This window comes from Brienomyrus brachyistius, chromosome 10 (genome assembly GCF_023856365.1).
Source record: "Brienomyrus brachyistius isolate T26 chromosome 10, BBRACH_0.4, whole genome shotgun sequence".
Classification (NCBI taxonomy): domain Eukaryota; kingdom Metazoa; phylum Chordata; class Actinopteri; order Osteoglossiformes; family Mormyridae; genus Brienomyrus; species Brienomyrus brachyistius.
In genome coordinates, this window is record NC_064542.1 from 20,469,369 (window position 1) to 20,490,074 (window position 20,706).

General features: G+C 46.9%; 1 protein-coding gene across 1 annotated transcript in view; it reads right to left on the bottom strand.

Annotated features, from left to right (window-relative positions):
• The window catches only part of col23a1a (collagen type XXIII alpha 1 chain a), a 117,682-nt gene that overhangs the window by 9,243 nt on the left and 87,733 nt on the right, over nucleotides 1-20,706 (bottom strand). The window contains exons 6-16 of the mRNA XM_049027666.1: nucleotides 14,941-14,967; nucleotides 14,328-14,354; nucleotides 11,530-11,601; nucleotides 10,661-10,777; nucleotides 8,560-8,586; nucleotides 8,301-8,327; nucleotides 4,166-4,219; nucleotides 3,333-3,395; nucleotides 3,133-3,177; nucleotides 2,489-2,566; nucleotides 1,817-1,840 (exon numbers count right to left, since the gene is read on the bottom strand). Coding sequence (XP_048883623.1) covers nucleotides 1,817-1,840; nucleotides 2,489-2,566; nucleotides 3,133-3,177; nucleotides 3,333-3,395; nucleotides 4,166-4,219; nucleotides 8,301-8,327; nucleotides 8,560-8,586; nucleotides 10,661-10,777; nucleotides 11,530-11,601; nucleotides 14,328-14,354; nucleotides 14,941-14,967 — 561 coding nt within the window. The remainder of the gene's footprint in view (nucleotides 1-1,816; nucleotides 1,841-2,488; nucleotides 2,567-3,132; nucleotides 3,178-3,332; nucleotides 3,396-4,165; nucleotides 4,220-8,300; nucleotides 8,328-8,559; nucleotides 8,587-10,660; nucleotides 10,778-11,529; nucleotides 11,602-14,327; nucleotides 14,355-14,940; nucleotides 14,968-20,706) is intronic.

Consider the following 20,706-nt stretch of genomic DNA (forward strand, 5'->3'; position numbering starts at 1 on the left):
TTGTTCCTTCAGTAGTTCCTTAGTTGTTCCTTTAGTAGTTCATTAAGATTTACAGAATTAACAGACACAGTAAGAAATATAGTAACTGCTTAGGATAAATGATGCATCACAATGAACAAATACAATATTAGCATTTTACATGTGTTATTCACGATCTGTTCCTACAGTAAGTCCTTCAGTGGTTCTTTCAGTAGTTCATAAATGTTTACAGAATTAACACAGTAACAAATATAGCACTTGCTTCAGGGGAAGGATGCGTGATAATTCATTAATGATGAACAAACATGAGATCAGTATGTAACTAACACTTCATTTGTGGTTAATACATAAGCAATAGCAAAATGCTACAGTATTTGTGTCCCCTCAAGTACAGCACTACCCTTTGCTCTCGCTACATTTTTCTTCCATGTTCCAGATCTGCTATCCTGACCAGACACCGGTGCTTCAGATTGCAGTGCTATTAGCGTGTGAGACATGCTGCCCTGTGAGATGAATGTCTCTGGATCAAGCCTTCTGTTGTCCATCACCCCAGGGGCAAAAACAGCGAAATGTTGAATTCATCTCCTTCCCACGTTTGGGCCTTTGTTGACCACTTTTCTTCCCGGAATTATTTGCTTTTGTCGTAATTTCCATGACAAGAGAAAAGTACACAAAAGCCGTATGTTTCTTATGTTTTGGGCAATGACAGATGCAAAGATTGTTAGACATAACTGAAATAAATGAATAAGCTGTATATGAACAGCATAATATTTATCAGTGATAAATATAATTGTTAGTTTGGGACATCAAACAGATGGTCTAACCTGACAGAAACCAAATTAATCTTCACAGGCCTCTTCTGCTCATGATTTTAGTCACATTCTTTGCACAGCTCAGGGGGTTTTGAAAGGTCTCTTTAAAGATGGGGAGACCCTCAGACATCGTACCAAAGACCCCATTTGGCAGTGGCCTGGGCTTCCAGTGTAACAAACACCTGATAATAACAGAATATCTGAACCAACAGATAGCGACCTGGTAATTAGCATGGAGGAAGGAGAGCCACAGTCTGCATTGGCCACGGACAGAAAAGCTTCTGGGATAGGCTCCAGACCCCCCTGCAACCCAGATGGATGGACGGATGGACAGACATCATAGCTATATATGCTCTATGAAGCTGTCATCTATAATGCACTATAGATACTTTCATAATGCGTATAAGCATTAAGGATGCTTTGTGCTGCATTATGAAGATGCATTATAGAGCTTCACAGAGCCATAATGCATAATAAACATGGCTATAATGTGTTATGCCCTATATTTTATAAATAGTTATAGCTGTGTCTTTAATCCCTTATGAATGCCTTATAATGCATTATGAAGGTATCTATAACGCATTATACATGAGTGCTTTAAATAAAGTGTTACCGAAGTTTTTACTTTTTGTTAAATAGAGAATTATGTATCCAGGCACATGTTACATATTCCCACAGTCAAGACGAATTACAGACTGATAAAAAAAGATGCCGCAACAGAGCAAATAATGTACACGTCAGTTTTTGGAGCAAGAATACAGTATTGATGTCTATCACACGCACCATGTGTTCCTTTTATGCATAGTCAAGGCTTGGCTACTTTGTTACATGTTTTGAATTTTTGATTGCTTTGGTGCCCAAAGCAAAGCAGACAAAGTCACACGCACAGCACACACGAGCACTGACAAAATGGGAAAGGGGTGGGTGGGGGCAGGGGTCTAAGGACGGGCTGAGACTGGGTGGGACAAAGAGAGGCAGAGGAGGGCGGGGTATAACCAGAAACACATGCTGATGGTCAGAGTTACCGAGACGCTGATGGTGTGGATGGCCTGTCGAAGGAAAAAACGTGAAGGTGTTCAGTGGGGCTCATAGGAGACCATCGGCCACCACACTGCACCTCGCATTCGATGTGCCGCAGTCACAGCGTCACTATTATCGCCCATAAAAAGCTGCAGGGTCTCAAACTGCGCGTGAAGATTGCTCCAATTCCCCGCGCAGGAAAATAAACAGGACACGTGAAACATCAAGTGCCAAATTAAACGGAATTAGTAGGAAGGATTGACAAAATCTTGAAGAGGTTTCAAAAATCTCTTGAAGAGATTTCAAGTTCTCATGACAACATTTTTACAATTTTACAGTATGAAATTTGTTCCACATGAAATGATGCTGTCAGTTTTCTCAGGGCTGGAGACCCGGAGTCTCACATTCATCAGAGACTGGGTTTTACAGACTGTTTACCAAAGGAAATAATAATGAGCTTGCTGTGCCTGAATAGGAATTTATAGGGCAATCACACTGGTAAAATGAGGGGTAGACGTGGAAATTAAAACATTACGCCATGAGAAAGACATGGGCCGTGCCTGTGAAGTCGATCAACTTGTGACCTGCTATGTGATATCCTGCAGCACTGCGCCCTTGGCGCCCCACATCACGAGAGCCTCCAAGGGTGACCCGTCCCAACGAAGGCTGAAGCTCACCTCCAAGGCTTCCTGAAGTTTGCCGTTGAAGTCAATGATGTCGGAATGCCCCGAAGCACCTTTCTCACCACGTTCACCCTACCAGCAACGTGAATCCGAAGAACAAGCACGAAACAAATGACATGCTATTTGCCACATTGCCTTAGCTATCTTTGTCTTGACTTACTTAATTTGGGATTTCCAGGCAGACTAAACTCTCAAAACCACTGGATATTGACTGTCTTTAAGTCCTTATGTACTTCTCACGGGCATCATTTTTCCCAAATGAAAACCGTGTTTTTACCAGCTGTACACTTCCTAAATTGGCGAATGGTAACAATAAGGACGCCAGTGTAGCAGGCAGGAATGATACGACTGTAACATTTTACAGTTTCCATTAAATCATTCTATCGAGGAAATAATAGTTTCCACGGTTACTGTGCCTGTGTGAGATTGTGGGTCCTGTAAGGCTTGGCTTGGGGCTTATATAAAAAAATGATGGCACTGCACCATGCGTTATTATAGCATCTTTATAGAACCTGCAGTATGCCTGTAGCTCCTGTGTATATGGAGGTGGCCACATTACCAAATTACCGCCCAGGTCCCTGATTGTCTAATGTACCAGCTACTGAGTATGATGCTTTGCCAATGAGAAGGACACTCACCTTTTCTCCTTGGAGTCCTCCCTCTCCCACATCCCCTTTATCTCCCTATAAAAATACATAGACACAAATGGTGCCTGTCACCTGACTACACTGTTAGTGATCAATGGCTCACATGTCAGGTACCCACAATGCAATGCTGCTTTTATCATAATTATCCATCTGGACCCTCCTTCTCAGGGTGTGCAGGCCACCTCTCTCACCTTTAGTCCTGGGAGGCCGTCCACTCCTCTTTCGCCTTGAACACCAGGTATCCCTCTTTCTCCCTGTTGAGCACAGAGTGAGTGAGGCCAAAGGGTGTGAAAGAGACTCAAAAGGAAGCTGACTGTTTGAAGACTAGAATAATTTAACTAGTCGTTCCATGTGCCTCAGTATATTCCATGAGAATGATGCCTGCGCTAGGACTGGTACTCGTGATGGGGATGCTAATCAATGACATCGTCTACGTCGTTCTCACGCCATCCTATCCATATGTTATGATGCAGAGCATTTTGCTTCGGCTCAATGCACACTTCAGCTGTTCCTTTGACCAGCCCCCGAGGCAGAGTCTGTCCTGCAGATTTTGGATTAATGACAATTCAGGCCAGATGGGGGGGCCTGCGTAGGCCGAACGGCCAGCCATTACACCTCAACCGAATCTTTCCGAAACCGCTGAACACATCATTATCTCCACGCCAGAGTGTAATGAGCATGCCATCAGAGATGCTGGCTCGTGTCCAATGGATGCCTGTGATCTACACAGTGTGCGTCCCGTGAGCCCGAAATGCGCAAGGCTCCCCGACAAGCTGGAAAGGGCCGAAAAACCCTGACATGAAAAGAGGCGACAATGGAAAGACAGACATGAAAGGAAAGTCAACAAAGCAAGGAATAACACAGAGTACCAGGGCGGGCCTGTGACCAATCTGTCTGTCAGTGCAGAGACAACGGGGCAGCTGCAAGGAGGCTATGAGCTCTCAAGAAGGAAGCTACACAGCTGAAGCACTTTAAGACCTTAAGCAACAAAACAGAGTTACTATCATCAACACTGGAATGTGACCTTTGATCCTGGGGGTCCTTGTGGCCCGGGAAGACCTTGGTCACCATCTTCACCCTGCAAAGAGCAAGCAAGAGTCACGAAGGTGCCACGATCTTTTCAGTCATCGTAGGTTTGCAGATACACAGACCGATACTGCAGCACAAGCACGCCGAGATCAGCTCTGTCCATGAAAATTAACCGAAGAATGCACAGTATTGCCGCTGCTGCAGTGGATACTGATCATCATTAGCATCAGTCATCTCTGGTCTCACATACTGTTTCTATTTGTACACTGGAAAAAAGGCTTTTGTATTCTTTCAGTGTGTAAATGAGAAAAACCAAGATCTAGACTTGGATGTGATGTTTGCTTCCAAATAAGCTGTAATTCCAGTCTGGTGGTTCAATCCCAGTTAATCACTTCACTCTGAGCTTTGGGACAGTGAGCCAGAAAAAGTGAAGCTCGACCTGCCCCAGCCTCTGAGCCCAGCATAGTGCCCAGGAAGAATGTCACAAACAGGTTTTCCAACAAAGTAAGCTTTAACCATACAAGTGAGGATTCAGGGGACGATGAAGTAGTACATGCTTACTTAGTGCATTAATTAACCAGTAAATGAATATTTGTTAAGTACTGATCCCATGTTCATTCATCATTAATTAATCATGACAGTTATTTCATGGGGAAACCTTCTAATTCATGATCTGTTCTTGAGTAGTAAATGAGTTAGTAAGTAATTTTTGCCCGTCAAGTGGCCTTATTATTATTAACTAATTAGTTAACTGTTAATTAATATAGTGCCTGAATGGAGTACATGAACGGAGTACATGAACTGTCATGACTGATTAATGATGAACAAGCATGGGATCAGTACGTAACTCACATTTAGTTTCTGGTTAATTAACGCATTAAGTAAGTATGTAATGCTACATTATTCCTGTCCCCTCAAGTAAAATGTGACCAAGGAGATTTAATTACATTTTGGGAGAGACATTTTGTAATCTCTGTGATTCAGATGCCTAAAAATCTCTAGAAAACATAAGCCCACACACCAGTTTGCTGCTGTGTCAGGAACTTACTGGCATCCCAGCTACATCCCAAGTCCACCTCCGTTTGCCAGTTATGATGTTGTAATGGAGGGACTGGGACCCGTATGATACATCAGACAGAAAGCTGACCTTCTTGAGACAGATTGCACAGGTGATTCTGCTCAGCCAACCATAGCTGCAAGGTCTAGGAATGTATTTACTCATTAAATTATAAACATACAATATCAGTCAAAAGTTTGGACACACCAAGTTGCTTACAAAGGAAAGTGACGGAGTGGCATCACATAACCTGGCCACCTGACACAAACTCAGTAGAGATGGTTGGGAGGGGTTTGACCAGAGAGTGAAGGAAAAGCGGCCAATGAGTGCTCAGCATGTGTGGGACCTCTTTCAGGATGTAGAGGAGACATTATGGTCAGCCGGTGCCTGGAGCAATCAGGATTAAGGGCCTTACTCAAGGGTCCAATGGTGACATCACTCTGTTGACCACCGGATTTGACCCTGCAACCTTCTGAGTCCCAAAAGACAGAGCTGCCCCCACCCCCAACAAATTAACTTGAATTATTTTTATGGTCACTGCATAATTCTATATATGTTATTGTATAGCCTCTCCTGGAGCCGACACCTTATCGTGGTGGAGGAGTTTGCATGTTCCAATGATCCCAGGAGCTAAATTGCCCTGGACTTTATACCCCTGGTAGGGTCACCCAAGGCAAACAGGTCCTGGGTGAGGAACTAGGTGAAGTGCGGCTCATTAGACCCCTTATGATGGCTTAGGTTCACGTTTTCCCTTGCCTGGATGTGGGTTACTGGTCCCTTTTCTTGGAGACATGCCTGAGGGTGGGGCTCGATGGCGAGTGCTTGGAGGCCAGGCCTGCACCCATGGGGCCTGGTCAGGCACAGCCCAAAGAAAGTTGAGTTGGGCAGAGGCCGAAGGCGGGGACCTTTGAGGTCCGACCCTTGGCTGCAGGAGTTAGCTCTAGGGACACTGAATGTCACCTTTCTGGCGGGGAAGGAGTCTGAGCTGGTGTGCAAGGTTGTGAGGTTCCGACTAAATATAGTCAGGCTCACCTCTCGATGCACAGTGTAGGGCTCTGGAACCAGTCTCCTTGAAGGAGGTTGGACCCTCTTCCACTCTGGAGTTGCTCACGGGGAGAGGTGCCGAGCAGGGGTGGGCATACTTATTGTCTGGCTGGGCGCCTGTATATTGCCTCCCTTCGCCTTCGGGTGGGGGGACGGGTCCTGACTGTTGTTTGCGCTTATGCACCAAACGGCAGTTCAGAAAATCCACCCTTTTTGGAGTCCTTGGAAGGGGTGTTGGAAAGTGCTACTCCTGGGGACTCTCTTATTCCCCTGGGGGACTTCTATTGCTCACATGGGCAATGACAGTGAGACCTAGAGGAGCGTGATTGGGAGGAACGGCCCCCCTGATCTGAACCCGAGTGGTGTTTTCTTATTGGATTTTTGTGCTCATCATGGATTGTCCATAATGAACACCATGTTCAAACACAAGGGGATGTGCACTTGGCTCCCTAGGCCGCAGTTCAATGATCGACTTTGTGGTCACGTCATCGGACTTGCAGCTGCATGTATTGGACACTTGGGTGAGGAGAGGGGGTTGGGTCTGCTGGTGGGGGAGGAAGCCGATCAGACCTGGCAGACCCAAGCATATAGTGCGGGTCTGCTGGGAATCTGGCAGAAATTCCTGAACACGCTGGTGGACACCGACGGTGAGAGATGCCATCAAGCAGAAGAAGGAGTCCTATAGCGTCTCTTTAGCCTGTGGGACTCCAGAGGCAGCTGAGGAGTACCACCGGGCCAGGAGGAGCAGTGTGGTTTTTGCCCTGGCCATGGAACAATGGAGCAGGTCTATACTCTCGGCAGGGTCCTGGAGGGTGCGTGGGAGTTTGCCCAACCAGTCTACATGTGCTTTGTGGACTTGGAGAAGGTACTCGACCGTGTCCCCCGGGGAGTCCTGTGGGGAGTGCTCCGGGAGTATGGGGTGCCGGGCTGCCTTATAAAGGCTGTTCAATCCCTATACAATCAGTGTCAGAGCTTTGTCCGCATTGTTGGCAGAAAGTCGGACTTGTTTCCGGTGAGGGTTGGACTCCACCAGGGCTGCCCTTTGTGAACGATTCTATTCATAACTTTTATGGGCAGAATTTCTAGGCGCAGCCAGGGCGTTGAGGGTGTCCGGTTTGGTGACCTCAGGAATAGGTGTCTGCTTTTTGCAGATGATGTGGTTCTGTTGGCTTCATCGGACCGTGACCTTCGGCTCTCACTGGAGTAGTTTGCAGCCGAGTGTGAAGCAGCTGGGATGAAAGAAGTCCTTCCCCAAATGAAGGAGTTTAAGTATCTCGGGGTCTTGTTCACGAGTGGGGGAAGGATGGAGCGGAAGATCAACAGGCGGATCGGTGCGGCGTCAGCAGTGAAGCGGGCGCTGCATCGGTCTGTCATGGTGAAGAGAGAGCTGAGCCAAAAGGCAAAGCTCTCGATTTACCAGTCGATCTACGTTCCTACCCTCACTTATAGTCATGAGCTGTGGGTAGTGACTGAAAGAACGAGGTTGCGAATACAAGCGGCCGAAATGAGTTTCCTCCGCAGGGTGGCTGGGCTCTCCCTTAGAGATAGGGTGAGGAGCTCGGTCATTCGGGAGAGACTCAGAGTAGAGCCGCTGCTCCTCCGCATTGAGAGGAGCCAGATGAGGTGGCTCAGGCATCTACTTAGGATGCCTCCTGGACGCCACCCTGGTGAGGTGTTCCATGCATGTTCCACTGGGAGGAGGCCCCGAAGAAGACCCAGGACACTCTGGAGACACTATGTCTCTTGGCAGGCCGGGTGGAACGCCTCGGGATTCTCCAGGAGGAGCTGACCGAAATGGCCTGGGAGAGGGAAGCCTGGGTTTCCTTGCTTAGACCACTGCCCCCGTGACCTGACCCGGAAAAGCAGTAGAAGATGGATGGATGGTCATTTTATAGTTCTCATGTCTTTATAACTATGCTAAAATGCAGATAATAGCACAAATAAACCTTTCCATGGGTAGGTGTGTCCAAAAACTTTGACTGGTAATGTATCTTCATATAAGCATGGGCATGCACATTGGTGGCCATACCGGTTTTCCAGGAGTTCCGCTCGGTCCCTGTAAAACAGAAAAACATAGTCAGGGTTAATTATGATCTATGTGGCCGAGGAAACCTGGATTACAAACAACTGGAAACAAGTGCAAAATCCAAAAAGGTTTCCGGAAACAAGCTCCTGGTGATGGACTTGTAACCGGCCCTTGGGCAAGATTGCAGATATTTAACATTTACCTCCGGGTAAAGCAACTGGAGAAAAGCATGTCATGGAAATCAATGCGAATGTATATCTACCTCGATACCTTCTTTCCCAGCAGCTCCCTGTGAAATGTGAGGGGACAAGCGGAGAGTTAGCATCACTAGTATTAAACGGAATGACCTGCACATGACTTGCATGGCGATTGTGCTTCTTCAGTCCCACCACACTGCTGAGCTCCTCAGAGGTCTACGGTCGTCTGTTCACAACGGTCTGTGAGCCCACATGTACCCCCTCCGAACCAGCAGTCAGGTGGATCGCCCTAAGTCTGTGAATGCGCATGTGTGTGAGTGTGGTGGGATGGACCCCCTTCCTCGCCCCGTGCGTTGTGGGATGCCCATCAATTGACTGAAACCCTGATTGTTAAAGAAGGTGCCAAAAATGCTATGGAATGAAGCGTTGATCTATAAAGAAACCACTAGGTGTCAGTGTTCTCTCAATACAGTGAGACTAATACTGGCTGTTATGATTGGACATGGTGGTTTGAATGCCTTTTTCCTCAATAATGAGAGGAATCTGACCAAAAATGTCTAAAAAATACAATCCAACCCAGGCCCGGGTACAGTCCCAAATCTGCAGTTAATGATTTCTCTCTCTGTTACCCTTCCCTTCTGAAAACACAGGTAACAGATATTGTAAATGATGATTTTCCCTCTCTCACCTGTTCGGGTAACACAGACACACACACATATACATGCGGTCTCCAGGTGGACATTCTGAGTTTCACATTTAATGGGTCAGAACCCTGTGCCTGTCCTACTGTGAGGCCATGCAGCTACACTTCAAGTTCCTGTAGTGGCCGGAGCAGAAACATCTCATACAGTGTCCAGTAATGTGTTGTGTTGTGCACGTTTCACCAAATTAACTTGTATTGAATTATTTGTTTTTCAATTACTGGTATTTAGTTTCAGGAATTATTGATTCAGTTTATTTACTTATTCAGTGACAGTAGTTATTTGTTCGTCATATTCATATTTGACATATTCCTTGACACATAATGCCATCGCATGTCGAGAAGCATCTGTATTGCATTCTCCATTCCTGTCCCCTTCCAATGTCCTGTGGCTCTTAACTTGATAATGAAGATATTTTGGGAAGAAAAGATGAAAAGTGCAAGAGAGTAGAGTCTGTAATCAAAGGGAACACAGAGAGCTCTTGCATTCCCTTCCAATACAGCAGCATCTGCTCTCAAAATGAGGGGGATCAGTTTCCACTTACGCTCTCACCTTCTCTGGACATGAAGATCACATAATACTCACAAATGATCTTAAAAGGGACCTTTGGAGCAACAAAATAAGAGGAATGGATACTCAGTCCATGTCTGCTCTTTGATTTGAAAATGTTTTTTTCCTGCGGGACAGCCAGCATCCCACCAAGAACGACCTCAACATTTCTTTTAACCCACTGCTCTGGCAGCAGTGTGACATTAATTGAATTCCTGGACTTGGAAAAATACGAATTACCATACAGACCTGCTCCCACCACATATGCACAGTTGTCTGCGCAAATATATTGACCTTTGAAGTGAGTGACTTAATTTGGAAACCCCACATTAGCCCTGCAGCGGGAGCCCATTGTTTCTAGAGCGAACCGAGTGGTTATTAAATGGGAGCCGGAGCCGTATCCATTGCAGAGCGCACCGCGGATGGCTGTTATGCAAACCAGATGAGACGGAATCGCAGCTGCTGTTTCTGTTTTGATCTCCGGAGCCGCCGTGCATCGGTGTGCGAAGCAAGCTGACACATGACGGTTCAGTGCTCGCCCTAGTGCAGTCAGAACCGTGGCCTGTGACCCCAAGCACCTCTGCCTCGAGAGGCATGGAGCCCAGTCGGCATCTATCGGGACACGTTCGTCCGCCAGCCCCCCCCCCCCCCGGAGCACTGCGGTAAGCGGGAGTGTTGACACCGACCCGCTCCTTTGCTTGCCGCATGGTTTAGGGATCGCAACCCGAGCTGAACAGTGGCAAAGGGAGGTTCAGGAGCGCGACCTTAGCATCGGGATTCCTGCTGGGAAGGCTGGGAAGGGGGGCCCGACAGAGGAACGTTGAACTGGAGCTTTGAAACCTTACACAGGAGCCACAGTACAGGAAACGCTAATGGTTTCCACTCCAGGCTTGGTAACAGCGACAGGGAGCCTTACCTGCTCTCCAGGGGGGCCACGGGGGCCGTCCCTCCCTGTGTTCCCAGGAGGTCCTCTTGGTCCAGGGGACCCGGGTGGCCCTGGGGGACCAGGTGGACCAGCCTGTCCTTGATCACCCTGCCATCAAATGCAAAGACGAGAGAGATGAGGGACATGAATACGACCGACATCACTAGGCTTAAATCAGCATGTACCTGTACGGTTTAAGGTGGTTTCGTTAGAATAGCTCTTTCCTATGTGGCCTAAGTGCTTCTCCAGTCCCAAGTGAAAGATTTCTTCTATACATGAGTGACACGAAGAAGACATTCTGATCTTCTGCATCAGTCTATTGCCCTGACGTTCCCACCCATGGCAGAAATGATTTTCTGGGACTGGGAATGTCTTCCCAGACATTGTGGGCTGTTATGGAAAAATGAAAAATGAAACCTTTGCTACAAAGTGATATGAAGCACTTATACCAGCAGGATAAAAGAGCTATTTCTGTACACTAATTAGCATAGTTCTGGAAGGCATATAATTTCAAAATAAAACTACACCAACAAAAGGCTTTTTATTCAACCTCTAATGAAAAACACACTGTAAAATGGAGCACTGGGCTTTACTTGTTTCTTGTACTCCCCTTTTAGTTTGAAACAGGCATGTATTCCAAAAACACGCAGACCAGCTTGAGATGTGAATCAGACAAGCAGGAGGCCAAGGATGAGGGAGCGAGACAGCGGCGGCTCGTGGGGGTTAAAGGCGATGGGGTGAGGGACAGAGTCAGGGAAAGGAGGGCGAGGGGGCGTGGCCAGAGGGGCGGGGCCAGAGGGGCGGGGCCAGGGTGGAGCTGGGGGAAGCAGAGTGCAAGGTACACCATTCAGGGGGTCTACCTTCAGTATCAGTCTTTTAAAGTTATGGTGGTCATCTGAGAGAAATCCATGGTCATAGCGGGGAAAGATCATCTGAGAGGAAGAGGAGTTCGAGGGAGGAGGGAAGAGAGACAGAGCAAGAGAGGTCAAGAGATCAGGGAAAACGGGGCTGGCGAGATTTAATGGAGCAGAGGTGAAGGCATCCAGAGAGAAGGGCCCTGGCATTGCTCAGCAGAGATGGAGAAAGCACACAGAAACGTGAACAGGTGATAAGGAGACCCCATGAGGAGGCAGGGCTGGTCAGGCTCAGACGGATGGGCTGTGAGCTCAGAGAGGTGGGGGGGTTACCACAAACCTTCAGTGTGAGAATCTGATTACTGAGCAGTCCTGCTGAAGCACCTGAGGCAGGCAGTCCCTGAGCAGGGGAGGGGAGGGTGACACAAGACAGCTGTGAGTACAATGAGGCTCACCAAACCCCAGGGTGTGGTGGAGCTACCCCAGATGAATGTTAACCGCAGAATCTCAGCACTCTAAACCCTAACAAGTAAGTCATGTATGCAGAGGTTGCATAAGTCTTTGCAACAATTCCTAAACCTCTGTTAGGTTAAGGAGTGTGGATTCCTGAAGTCACTCGAAGCGGATAGGATTTGTGCTGGTCACACGGCACCCAACATATTCCTGTCGATCTCGAAGCTGTGAAATGCCAGATCTCCAGCAATCCCCGACACACCTCCCTAGTGCGCACGTGTTCACCACAAGAACTGCATGCAGACAGAGTCCTGGCTCCCCGCATTACTCATTCTGCCCTGACCTAAAGACAAACAGCAAATCGATGTGTCCCGGGGGTGTCTATGAGAAAGTGGGGGTTGGGGGGGGGGGGGGGGGTTCCTTGCTGAGCAGCATGAAATGAGGGTGTGGGTGCCTTGTGATTTTCCAGTAGCCTTTTTGCCTTCTTTTGGACCTGCCAGGTTTGGATGCAGGTCCTGACCCGACACCCTCGCCGAGGATGACGGATGATGTGTGATGGTGCAACGCAGCAGTCATGCACGACCTATGGCCTTCCCCTCAGTCCCCGCCAGGGGTCAGGGGTCAAGTGTTGCCCACAGGTCACTCCATCTGTTCTCAAATCCAGACACCACCGGATGCAGACAAACCGGACGAGGCAATAAGGGGACTTAAAGAACGCCATCTGTTCTGAAGGCCAGATGCAGCCAGATGGAGCAGAACATGCAGGTCAGGGCTGGTGACACTGTGATCTGCTGTCCATTTCAAGAGGGAAATTTTACATCCCCCTTCCCATAACTGCACAGGCTCTATACTGTCCCCGTGTCCCTCTCGATCCACCCTAAACTTAAGACAGCTGTCTTTATTTGTTACATTGGTTGATGAAACTCTTAGATAGCAATGAAGAGTGACATCATAACAGCATGTCCTTCTTCCAACTCCAATATTTACTTTTCCACTTAACATCTAATTCCGAGACTTACTTGTTTTGTACTCTATCATTTACAGCACTCGGAATTGCTCTGGAGCCTCCTGGGAAACCAAGGGGTTTGAAAAACAACAAAAATGTGAGGTTTCATGATGTATCCAGCCATACCACAAATAATGTCCCATCAAGCGTTTCTGCAAGGATATCATGCTCCAGACCCAGCAAGCCCATGTCCTTGAACAGGAAGCTTTAAAAGCTTAAACCTCAGGACGGGACAGTGAGCAGGAGTTTGGGTGTGGGATATCCAGAGAGAGTGACCTCCCACAGGTGTGGCTCATTATGTCCGCACACACTCCTAACACGTCCACACGCACCCCAACTACAGACAAGCACCCTTTTTGGACTGTGTCAGCTGACCCATAAATCTTTTAACTCCTTTACCAAAATGTCTATCACATGTACTTCATCGTCCAGATAAAAAGTATAATAGTTTATAAGTGAGTATTTTAAGACATCGGTTTCTGGGCTGAAATGTAAGATGTGATGAATGGGTTTTCGGCAGCAAAGAGTGGGATCCGTTTTGAGGAGAGACAGACCCCAATGCAGAGGAGGCCCTACTGTGGGAGCCCACAGTGATGGCAGGCAGAGCCGCTTTTTCGGCCTGCCTGCCATTCTGTTGTTTCAGCCATCAATCAATCGGCCGCAGGCCACTTAGCAGATTCTGCAGCCTCACCGCCACCCTCAGAGGGCCGCCTGTGGAATCCAGCAAGACCCACAGAGCTGAATTAACTTCACCTTTCCTTACAGCTGGGGAAGCAAAACAGCCACACAAATCAAGGCTTTCCCCGGCGTTGCGAAAGGCGCAAACGCGCCACTCTTACAAAACGAACTCATATTTGGTCTGTCTGGCTCCGAGTCGGAATGCTACGTCGTATCATGTTACCGAAGCGAGATTCCATTTTTCTCTTTTCACCACAAGCTTTTGGACAATGGTGGGAAAGGGACATTCGCCCGCCTTGGTTACACCTGGCCCTTTAGCGACCCCCTCCATAAGGTAAAAGACAACGCGTCATTCAAGTGGATTTGGTGGAGGGGTGTTATTTAAACAAGACGTGTAATTAAGGTCTGTACTGTGCCAGTGCCGGAGTGTGTGCACTGATGTGTTGGAGCCCGAGGACAGAGAATGATGGACGGTCTGATCAGATGTTAAATATCGTACAAAGTGTCGTATCCTTTGTCTCTGGTTCCACTCTTGATTTCCGTAGAACCATTACTCATCTGTGCTTTGAGCGATAGACAACCGGCTCAGAGCGGGGTGGATGCATAGGTCTCCTGGTTATTTGAATATCGATCCCATGGGATACATTCAACCAACTCCATGACTCACCCTTGGCCCGACGTCTCCTTGGTCACCCTGGGGAGACAGTGAATCAAGAAGGGATCATTCACAGACATGTATTAAACAGTAGGCTCGGATGACTGCAGACACAATGGTGCAACAAGATCAAAGATCTTTCCGGAAGTCCCGCAAAGGGCCATGCCGCAGAAAGTTTATGTGCTATGATAGAACACGCTGATTAAGATGAGGAAACCAGACCAGAATGAGGTTCCTCGTAAGTTGTGTAAACATGACAAGGTGGATTAGGGAATGGGACTCCTTAGCATACAACTTTCTCAAATTCTGTAATCAGCAGGGTTGATTTAAAGAAGGCTTTGCTCATGAATGCTTTGTTTTTCCTGGGGTAAAGCCAATCGAAAGATGTATGGCCCTCTATAATTTTACGCTCATGTTTGAATGTACACAGAGCCAGACACCAAGAAGAGAGGACAGGAAAGAAAGTATAAGACTCGATGAACATCTGGCAATTGTGAAATTTAAGCCGACAATGAACTGCGAGTTTCTGAATGTTTTACATGTTCATGTGTGTAAGGTATATCATATACCGGGTATGTGTATTTAAGGCATTTAATACTTGTTTTATTCTGATGTTTCTGAATACCTTTTCTCCTTTTGGGCCAGGTAGTCCCTGAGAAGACAAGAAAAGTGACAGGTAATGAGGTACAGTCTCACACGACGTTTTTACATTTTTTGGGTTACGACAGACTGTCAGATGGCCTGACAGAACTTGAAGTTTCTGGGAGGAGCTGATTTCCAGATCAGAGGTTACTGACCCAGAGCAAAAGGGGTCAGACCTGGTCAGAGGTTTTCTGGTCTTTGAGGAAGGAAATAATAAAGATATCCGAGCTTCTGCTGCAAGGTCGCTGGCTTCATGTTTAATGAAGTGCAACTATTTACTTTTGAGAAAAGAAGTGATGGCGTTAGAATGAGAGCAATTTGTCCTACCACAATCACAGCCGCAAGGTCTGTGCATCTGATGGAAGGAGCGTCATATTCTGATTTAATTCCTGACAAAACTGGAACAAGGAACCAGCTCAGGTCTCCCAACGGGCGGCAGAACCGCCACCCATTAGACTGCAGCTAATGATGCGATGATGGCTTGGCCTTAGCACATGGGGCCCCTCAAGGCGCCATGCGACAATTGGGGCTGGCGAGGATGGCGCTCCTCCAGTCAGACTCTCATAGGGGTGAAAATCCGTAATGGGCTAGTAACATAGCTGAGGCCGCTAAGGTGATAATGATACCGGGCAGCTAAGCAGCCATTCCTAGGTACTGGCGCCCCCTTCAGGCCTAAATCGCCATGTCGGGCTCAGGATATCTGCCTGGGAAACTAAGCCTTCTGCTGACCGTAACGCTTAAAGCATAATAGAAAACATTTATTCTCATGTTATTATTAGATTATTATTTATACGTTTTGTTCACGAAAGTTCAGTAATTTAGTGTTGGGCAGGACACTTCATCTTTCTCGCTGCGCTGCGTCATAAGTCTCATACGGATTTCTCCTTCCATGTCACACTGGAATGTTTTAGGACCTTGGACTGACTGGGATTTATTGTCCTCACCGTTTACGTACCTGTATTGAAACCCTCTGCTGTTTAAAACACTGCAAGCACTGAGCCATAAGTCAGTTTTGACAAAGCTGTCCACGAAATTAATTTACGCAAAGTGAGTTGAAGCATAACGAGCGAAAACGGCTATTTTTACTTTTGAAAAGAGCATTTTTTGAATGTCAGCAGAAGTGATACAGTGTGATGAAGCGTTCAGACAGACGCTGCTGTCGGAGGGTCACACTAAATTATTCAAGAACACGAATAAGCTGAAACAGTAATTGTGCACCTGGTACATATGGGAGAGTCATTGAATTACGCTAGCTTCACTTCATCCTTTTACTACAAACAATTTTTGTAGAAATGTATTTTAAAATGCCTGTTTAGTGGCTAACCCTCAGGGCAATCCAGCTTTTTATGATGACAGCAGTAACACAAGGCTAAATATAATAGCTTTATAAAAACTTCTTTTGAACTAGAAACTCCACGCATCCTGGTGTGAAAACAGTTGGCGTCAGGGTTAGCATTAGCGCTGCTTTTCCTGCAGTCGTGTTTCCAAGAGCGGCTCGAACGGTCTTGTTCAGTTCTTGTGACAAAGGCTAACAGCTGGAGAATGCTCGGAGTTGGGCCACGCAGAAACAATGGTATTCTAATGAACTGCTGTCCTCTCTCATTTACAATGTAGCCAGAAATGTGCTTGCGGCTAGGCTAAGTGAACCGAAGTATAGCTGAAATACTGAAATAAAGTACAGGAAATGCTGGCAGGTGTAATGGACAAAAACAAAGCAATGTTCTGACGTACCTGACTTCCTTTAATACCTGGGGGACCCTGTGAATGGAAGGGAAAAGACAGATTAACGAGTAGAATGATAACGATGGCAGGTATTTTTCATAGACACGACACGCTGCCATTGAAGTCTGGTGCTGGCCCTGACCACAACAGAGTGATTCATGTCTCACTGCTGCTTCCAGTCTGAGAAGCTAAACAGCCCTGATGGCTAACAGGTGAGGCACGAGTCCCTGCAAGAGAACACCCCCCCCGCCCCAGATTGGCTGCAATGCACACAGGGCTATACGAGTTAGCATGAGCATGCATATATGTGAGCGCGTTTCTGCATGTAGTGCAGCCGCATGGTAACGTGCGCAGCTCTTGGAACAAGCAAAACATGGACAGGATGTCTGTGTGTGTGTGTGTGTGTGTGTGTGTGTGTGTGCGTGTGTGAGACACTCATCAATGCAGTGTGGTTTCATGGTGCTGTAAACCATACCCTTGCACTTGTTTAGATCATAGACATTCGTACTCACAGGTTTGCCATCCAAACCCAGTGGGCCCTGTAAGATGGATACACACACCATGCACGTTAAAACTTATACTTAAATAATTTCCCCATCTATCTGAAAGCTACAAGAACCATGATTGGCTGCAGTCATCTTCTAAAAAAGATCTGCACGGGCTCCTTCTTAATACGACCAGGAAGAGGCATCTTAAGGTCTGCTCTGTTTTTAATAACTTGATAAGTTTCTGGCCGTTTATCAAACAATGATAGATGCGAGAGGAAGGGGCAATAATGCCATTTGACGAAAAGTGTGGAAAAACAGGAAATGATGTCAGGAAACAGAAAAGAAAGAGGTAAAGAAGATGTATGGAGTGGTCTTCAGCTGTCCTGGCTGTATTTGATGCTGTGGTCTGTTTCACATAGGGACTCGTTAAAGCAATACCAGCGACTATCAATATCAACAATTCCCCCCTGAAAACAGAGCTATGAGATGAGTCTACTAATACAGATGAATCTGATTACCATGCACAGTGTTTTTAAGGGTTTATGAGCTCCCCCCCCCCACCCCAGGTATTGATGACAAACTGGAGACACAACCCAGCTGCATTTCATTAATTTTAATGAAACTGTAAACTATTTTTACAGTAATATCTACATACCTGTAGCATCATATAACTGCAAACTTGAAACAGATACATAAACTTTATCATTTAAATTGAGAAACATTTTGTTAAAATATATGTCTTAAGATATATGGGCAAAGCTATGCATCGTGAAGAGAGCGTGGGGGCTGCAGAGGCATGACGTGGATGAGGCCGCCCCTTGGGACACTGGGGGCTGCCAGCACGATGTGCTCGGTCACGATGCTGAGAAGGTCAGACCACGTCATTTTGGTACTGGATGGAGCAGCCAGGCTCATAGTGTTGCACTGAAACTTGACACAGGGACACAAAGAACGCGAGGACCGTGCAAACTGCTCCAAACATGCACCATAACCACTGTTACCTTCATCCCAGGGAACCTATAAATTGTACCACGGTCTAGTCCTGAAGTACCCAGGCATTGGATGCAAATGGGGAACAAGACGTTTGAATCATGAAGAAACAAATCACATTGTCTATTGTATTGCTCCATATGTTTTCAGTCCATTAAGTAGTCATTATTGAGTTCACAGTGACAGAAAGTCTACGCAGACCAAAGTAAGACACTTTCATTTCGTTGGATGTCTTGAACATATCGATGGAGAAAATGGAGTGAGATATGGAAAGTCGCTGTCCACCATAACACAGGTGCTGAAACGCCAATTGAATAAAAACAGAATTCTGAGCATCTAATTCGGGCAATAATGATAGCACTGGGAGCTAGATCTGCCTTGTACTCCGAGGCTTTACCACGCAGTGCAGTGTGCTCTGGATAGTACATGTCTCATAGCATACGAAGGGAATCGCATTGTTCCTCACAATGATAACATCCATATGAAGATGTGTCATGACGATGTCGGATGGCTTGCAGTTCATTAAGCTGTTCAACTTCATGTCATGGATCTCGGAAACAGTCAAACGACTCTCAAGGACCGGGCCTCCCCGGAGAAGCACTGTTCCGTTACGATGCTGCATTTCTGCACGATGTCATTGGAAGTGAAAGCGATGGGAGATCTGATCCGGAACTCGCTGACTGATTCTATAGAGGGACGGATTTCTGAAAAATAGAAACCCCTACATCTACAACAACACCTCAGTCGCAAACGTCTAGGGGCCTGCTGCGTTGGCTTTGCCTGTGAGTCACTAAAGCGGCCTCTGGAAAGCTGAATGTCTGCAGCTTGCCCATCTCTGTGCAAAAGGACAGCCTCACGTTAGTGAAGAAGCTCACTACACGAGGATTCATGGTTGGGCTTCAGAAGTGTTTTCGCACCATTACACCTCTGCTGCCGTTACTGACAGTGGGCGGAGCTTCCCCTGATCCCGCCAGTGCACACAGGTCCCCTGCATGGAGCGTCTCCAAAGTGAAACCCAACACAAGACTAACAACTGGGACTCACCAGGTTTCGAAGTGACCCCTAGAACTGTTTCGCCTGTTTTCATGTCAGTCCCGGACCTACTTCCCATCTCATCTTACCTTGCCGCCCACTATATATCCACAAAAAAATTACTGTGTTATTTTAGGATCTATCCAGCTCAACCACAAAGCTCTGTATCATTGCTCTATAAAATCCAATACATTAAATAAATACGACACCATCACCATAATCTCTGGAATTTTTTTTTTCCAAAGACTATTTTAGAAAACTCCAGTAGCAAAGTCTAAGATGATCCCTATGGTAAAACCATTACCGTGAGGAACCGAAGGATCACCTGGGGTTCATTTGCAAGCATCTGGCAGAGATTAGGCTCCCTGAAACGCACTGAATCCACTGGGGAGGTTGATGAATCTCCAGGAGATCATGGCCTGGGGTCTTTCATCAGCGTGAGTGGGGTCTAGTATCTCTGCATCTGTGTGTCCATGATCCTAACAAGCTTGTCTGGTCCATCTTCCCTTTTTCTCGCCTACTCCCCGCCGCTCAGGAGTTGCCGAGCTCAGCGGATCAACTGACTAGCACAAGCAAGAAAATCGGGATCCTTATAAATCCAGGGGTGGGGGGTGGTGGCTAATAATGCTTCAGACTGTGTCTGTCACGCACAGTGCCAGCCTTGCCTACGAGGAGAACGTGGCACTTGGGAGGCTTTGGGTTTCCTTGGGTTCTCTCCTCCTCCTGTTGTTACCTTAGGGTGACTCTTCTTCTCCACACACATCATCCAAACTGTGTTAAATTGCATAAAGATGATCACTCCGTACTGTGACATGATTACTTGTCTTAGGGGCAGCCGTACATGCTTGGGGAAAACCGCATCACAAAAGGCGCTACATCAAAATAGGCCAACTGGAAAGGAAGGAGGAGTCCATAATGGTAAACAGTTTTTGTGAAGATCGGCCATTAACATCAAACAGCTGAACAAAACACTCTCACGCAGGCCCAGGGCGATTTCATTTAAGACCGTGTCAAAGACCATGACCAAGAAAATAATCCCATAAGCCAGTAACAGTGAGCGTAAGAAAGCTTCCTTCCTGCTCTGGGCTACATTTCCGAAAAGCTCCAGTTCATAGTTTTGACCGTTCAGTTGCATGGATCCAGCTACGTAAAAACGCATCCCTCTGCAATGTTTTCTTCTCTGTTTCTGATCCTCAGCTCTGCTCCGCTCCAGCACATTGTCCCCCTCCCAACCCCAGCAGTGCAGCCCCGCGGGACACTGACAGAGATTAACTTCGCAGCGGGGAAGTCAATTGTTCCGCATTTTCAGTCACGCCAAAGGCGAATGCGATATTTACGACGTTCATTTAGTTTTTGAGGTCTTATTATCCTTCTTGTTTTAAGTGCTGAAATTTGGCTGTAATTTAAGATAAAACCGGCTGTCGCCGGCAGAAAGCAGACTATGCTGGGCGGGGATACATATAGTAATTATCCCCTTTAATCACTTTAATTGACCTTAATTAAAATCGTGCCGTCCA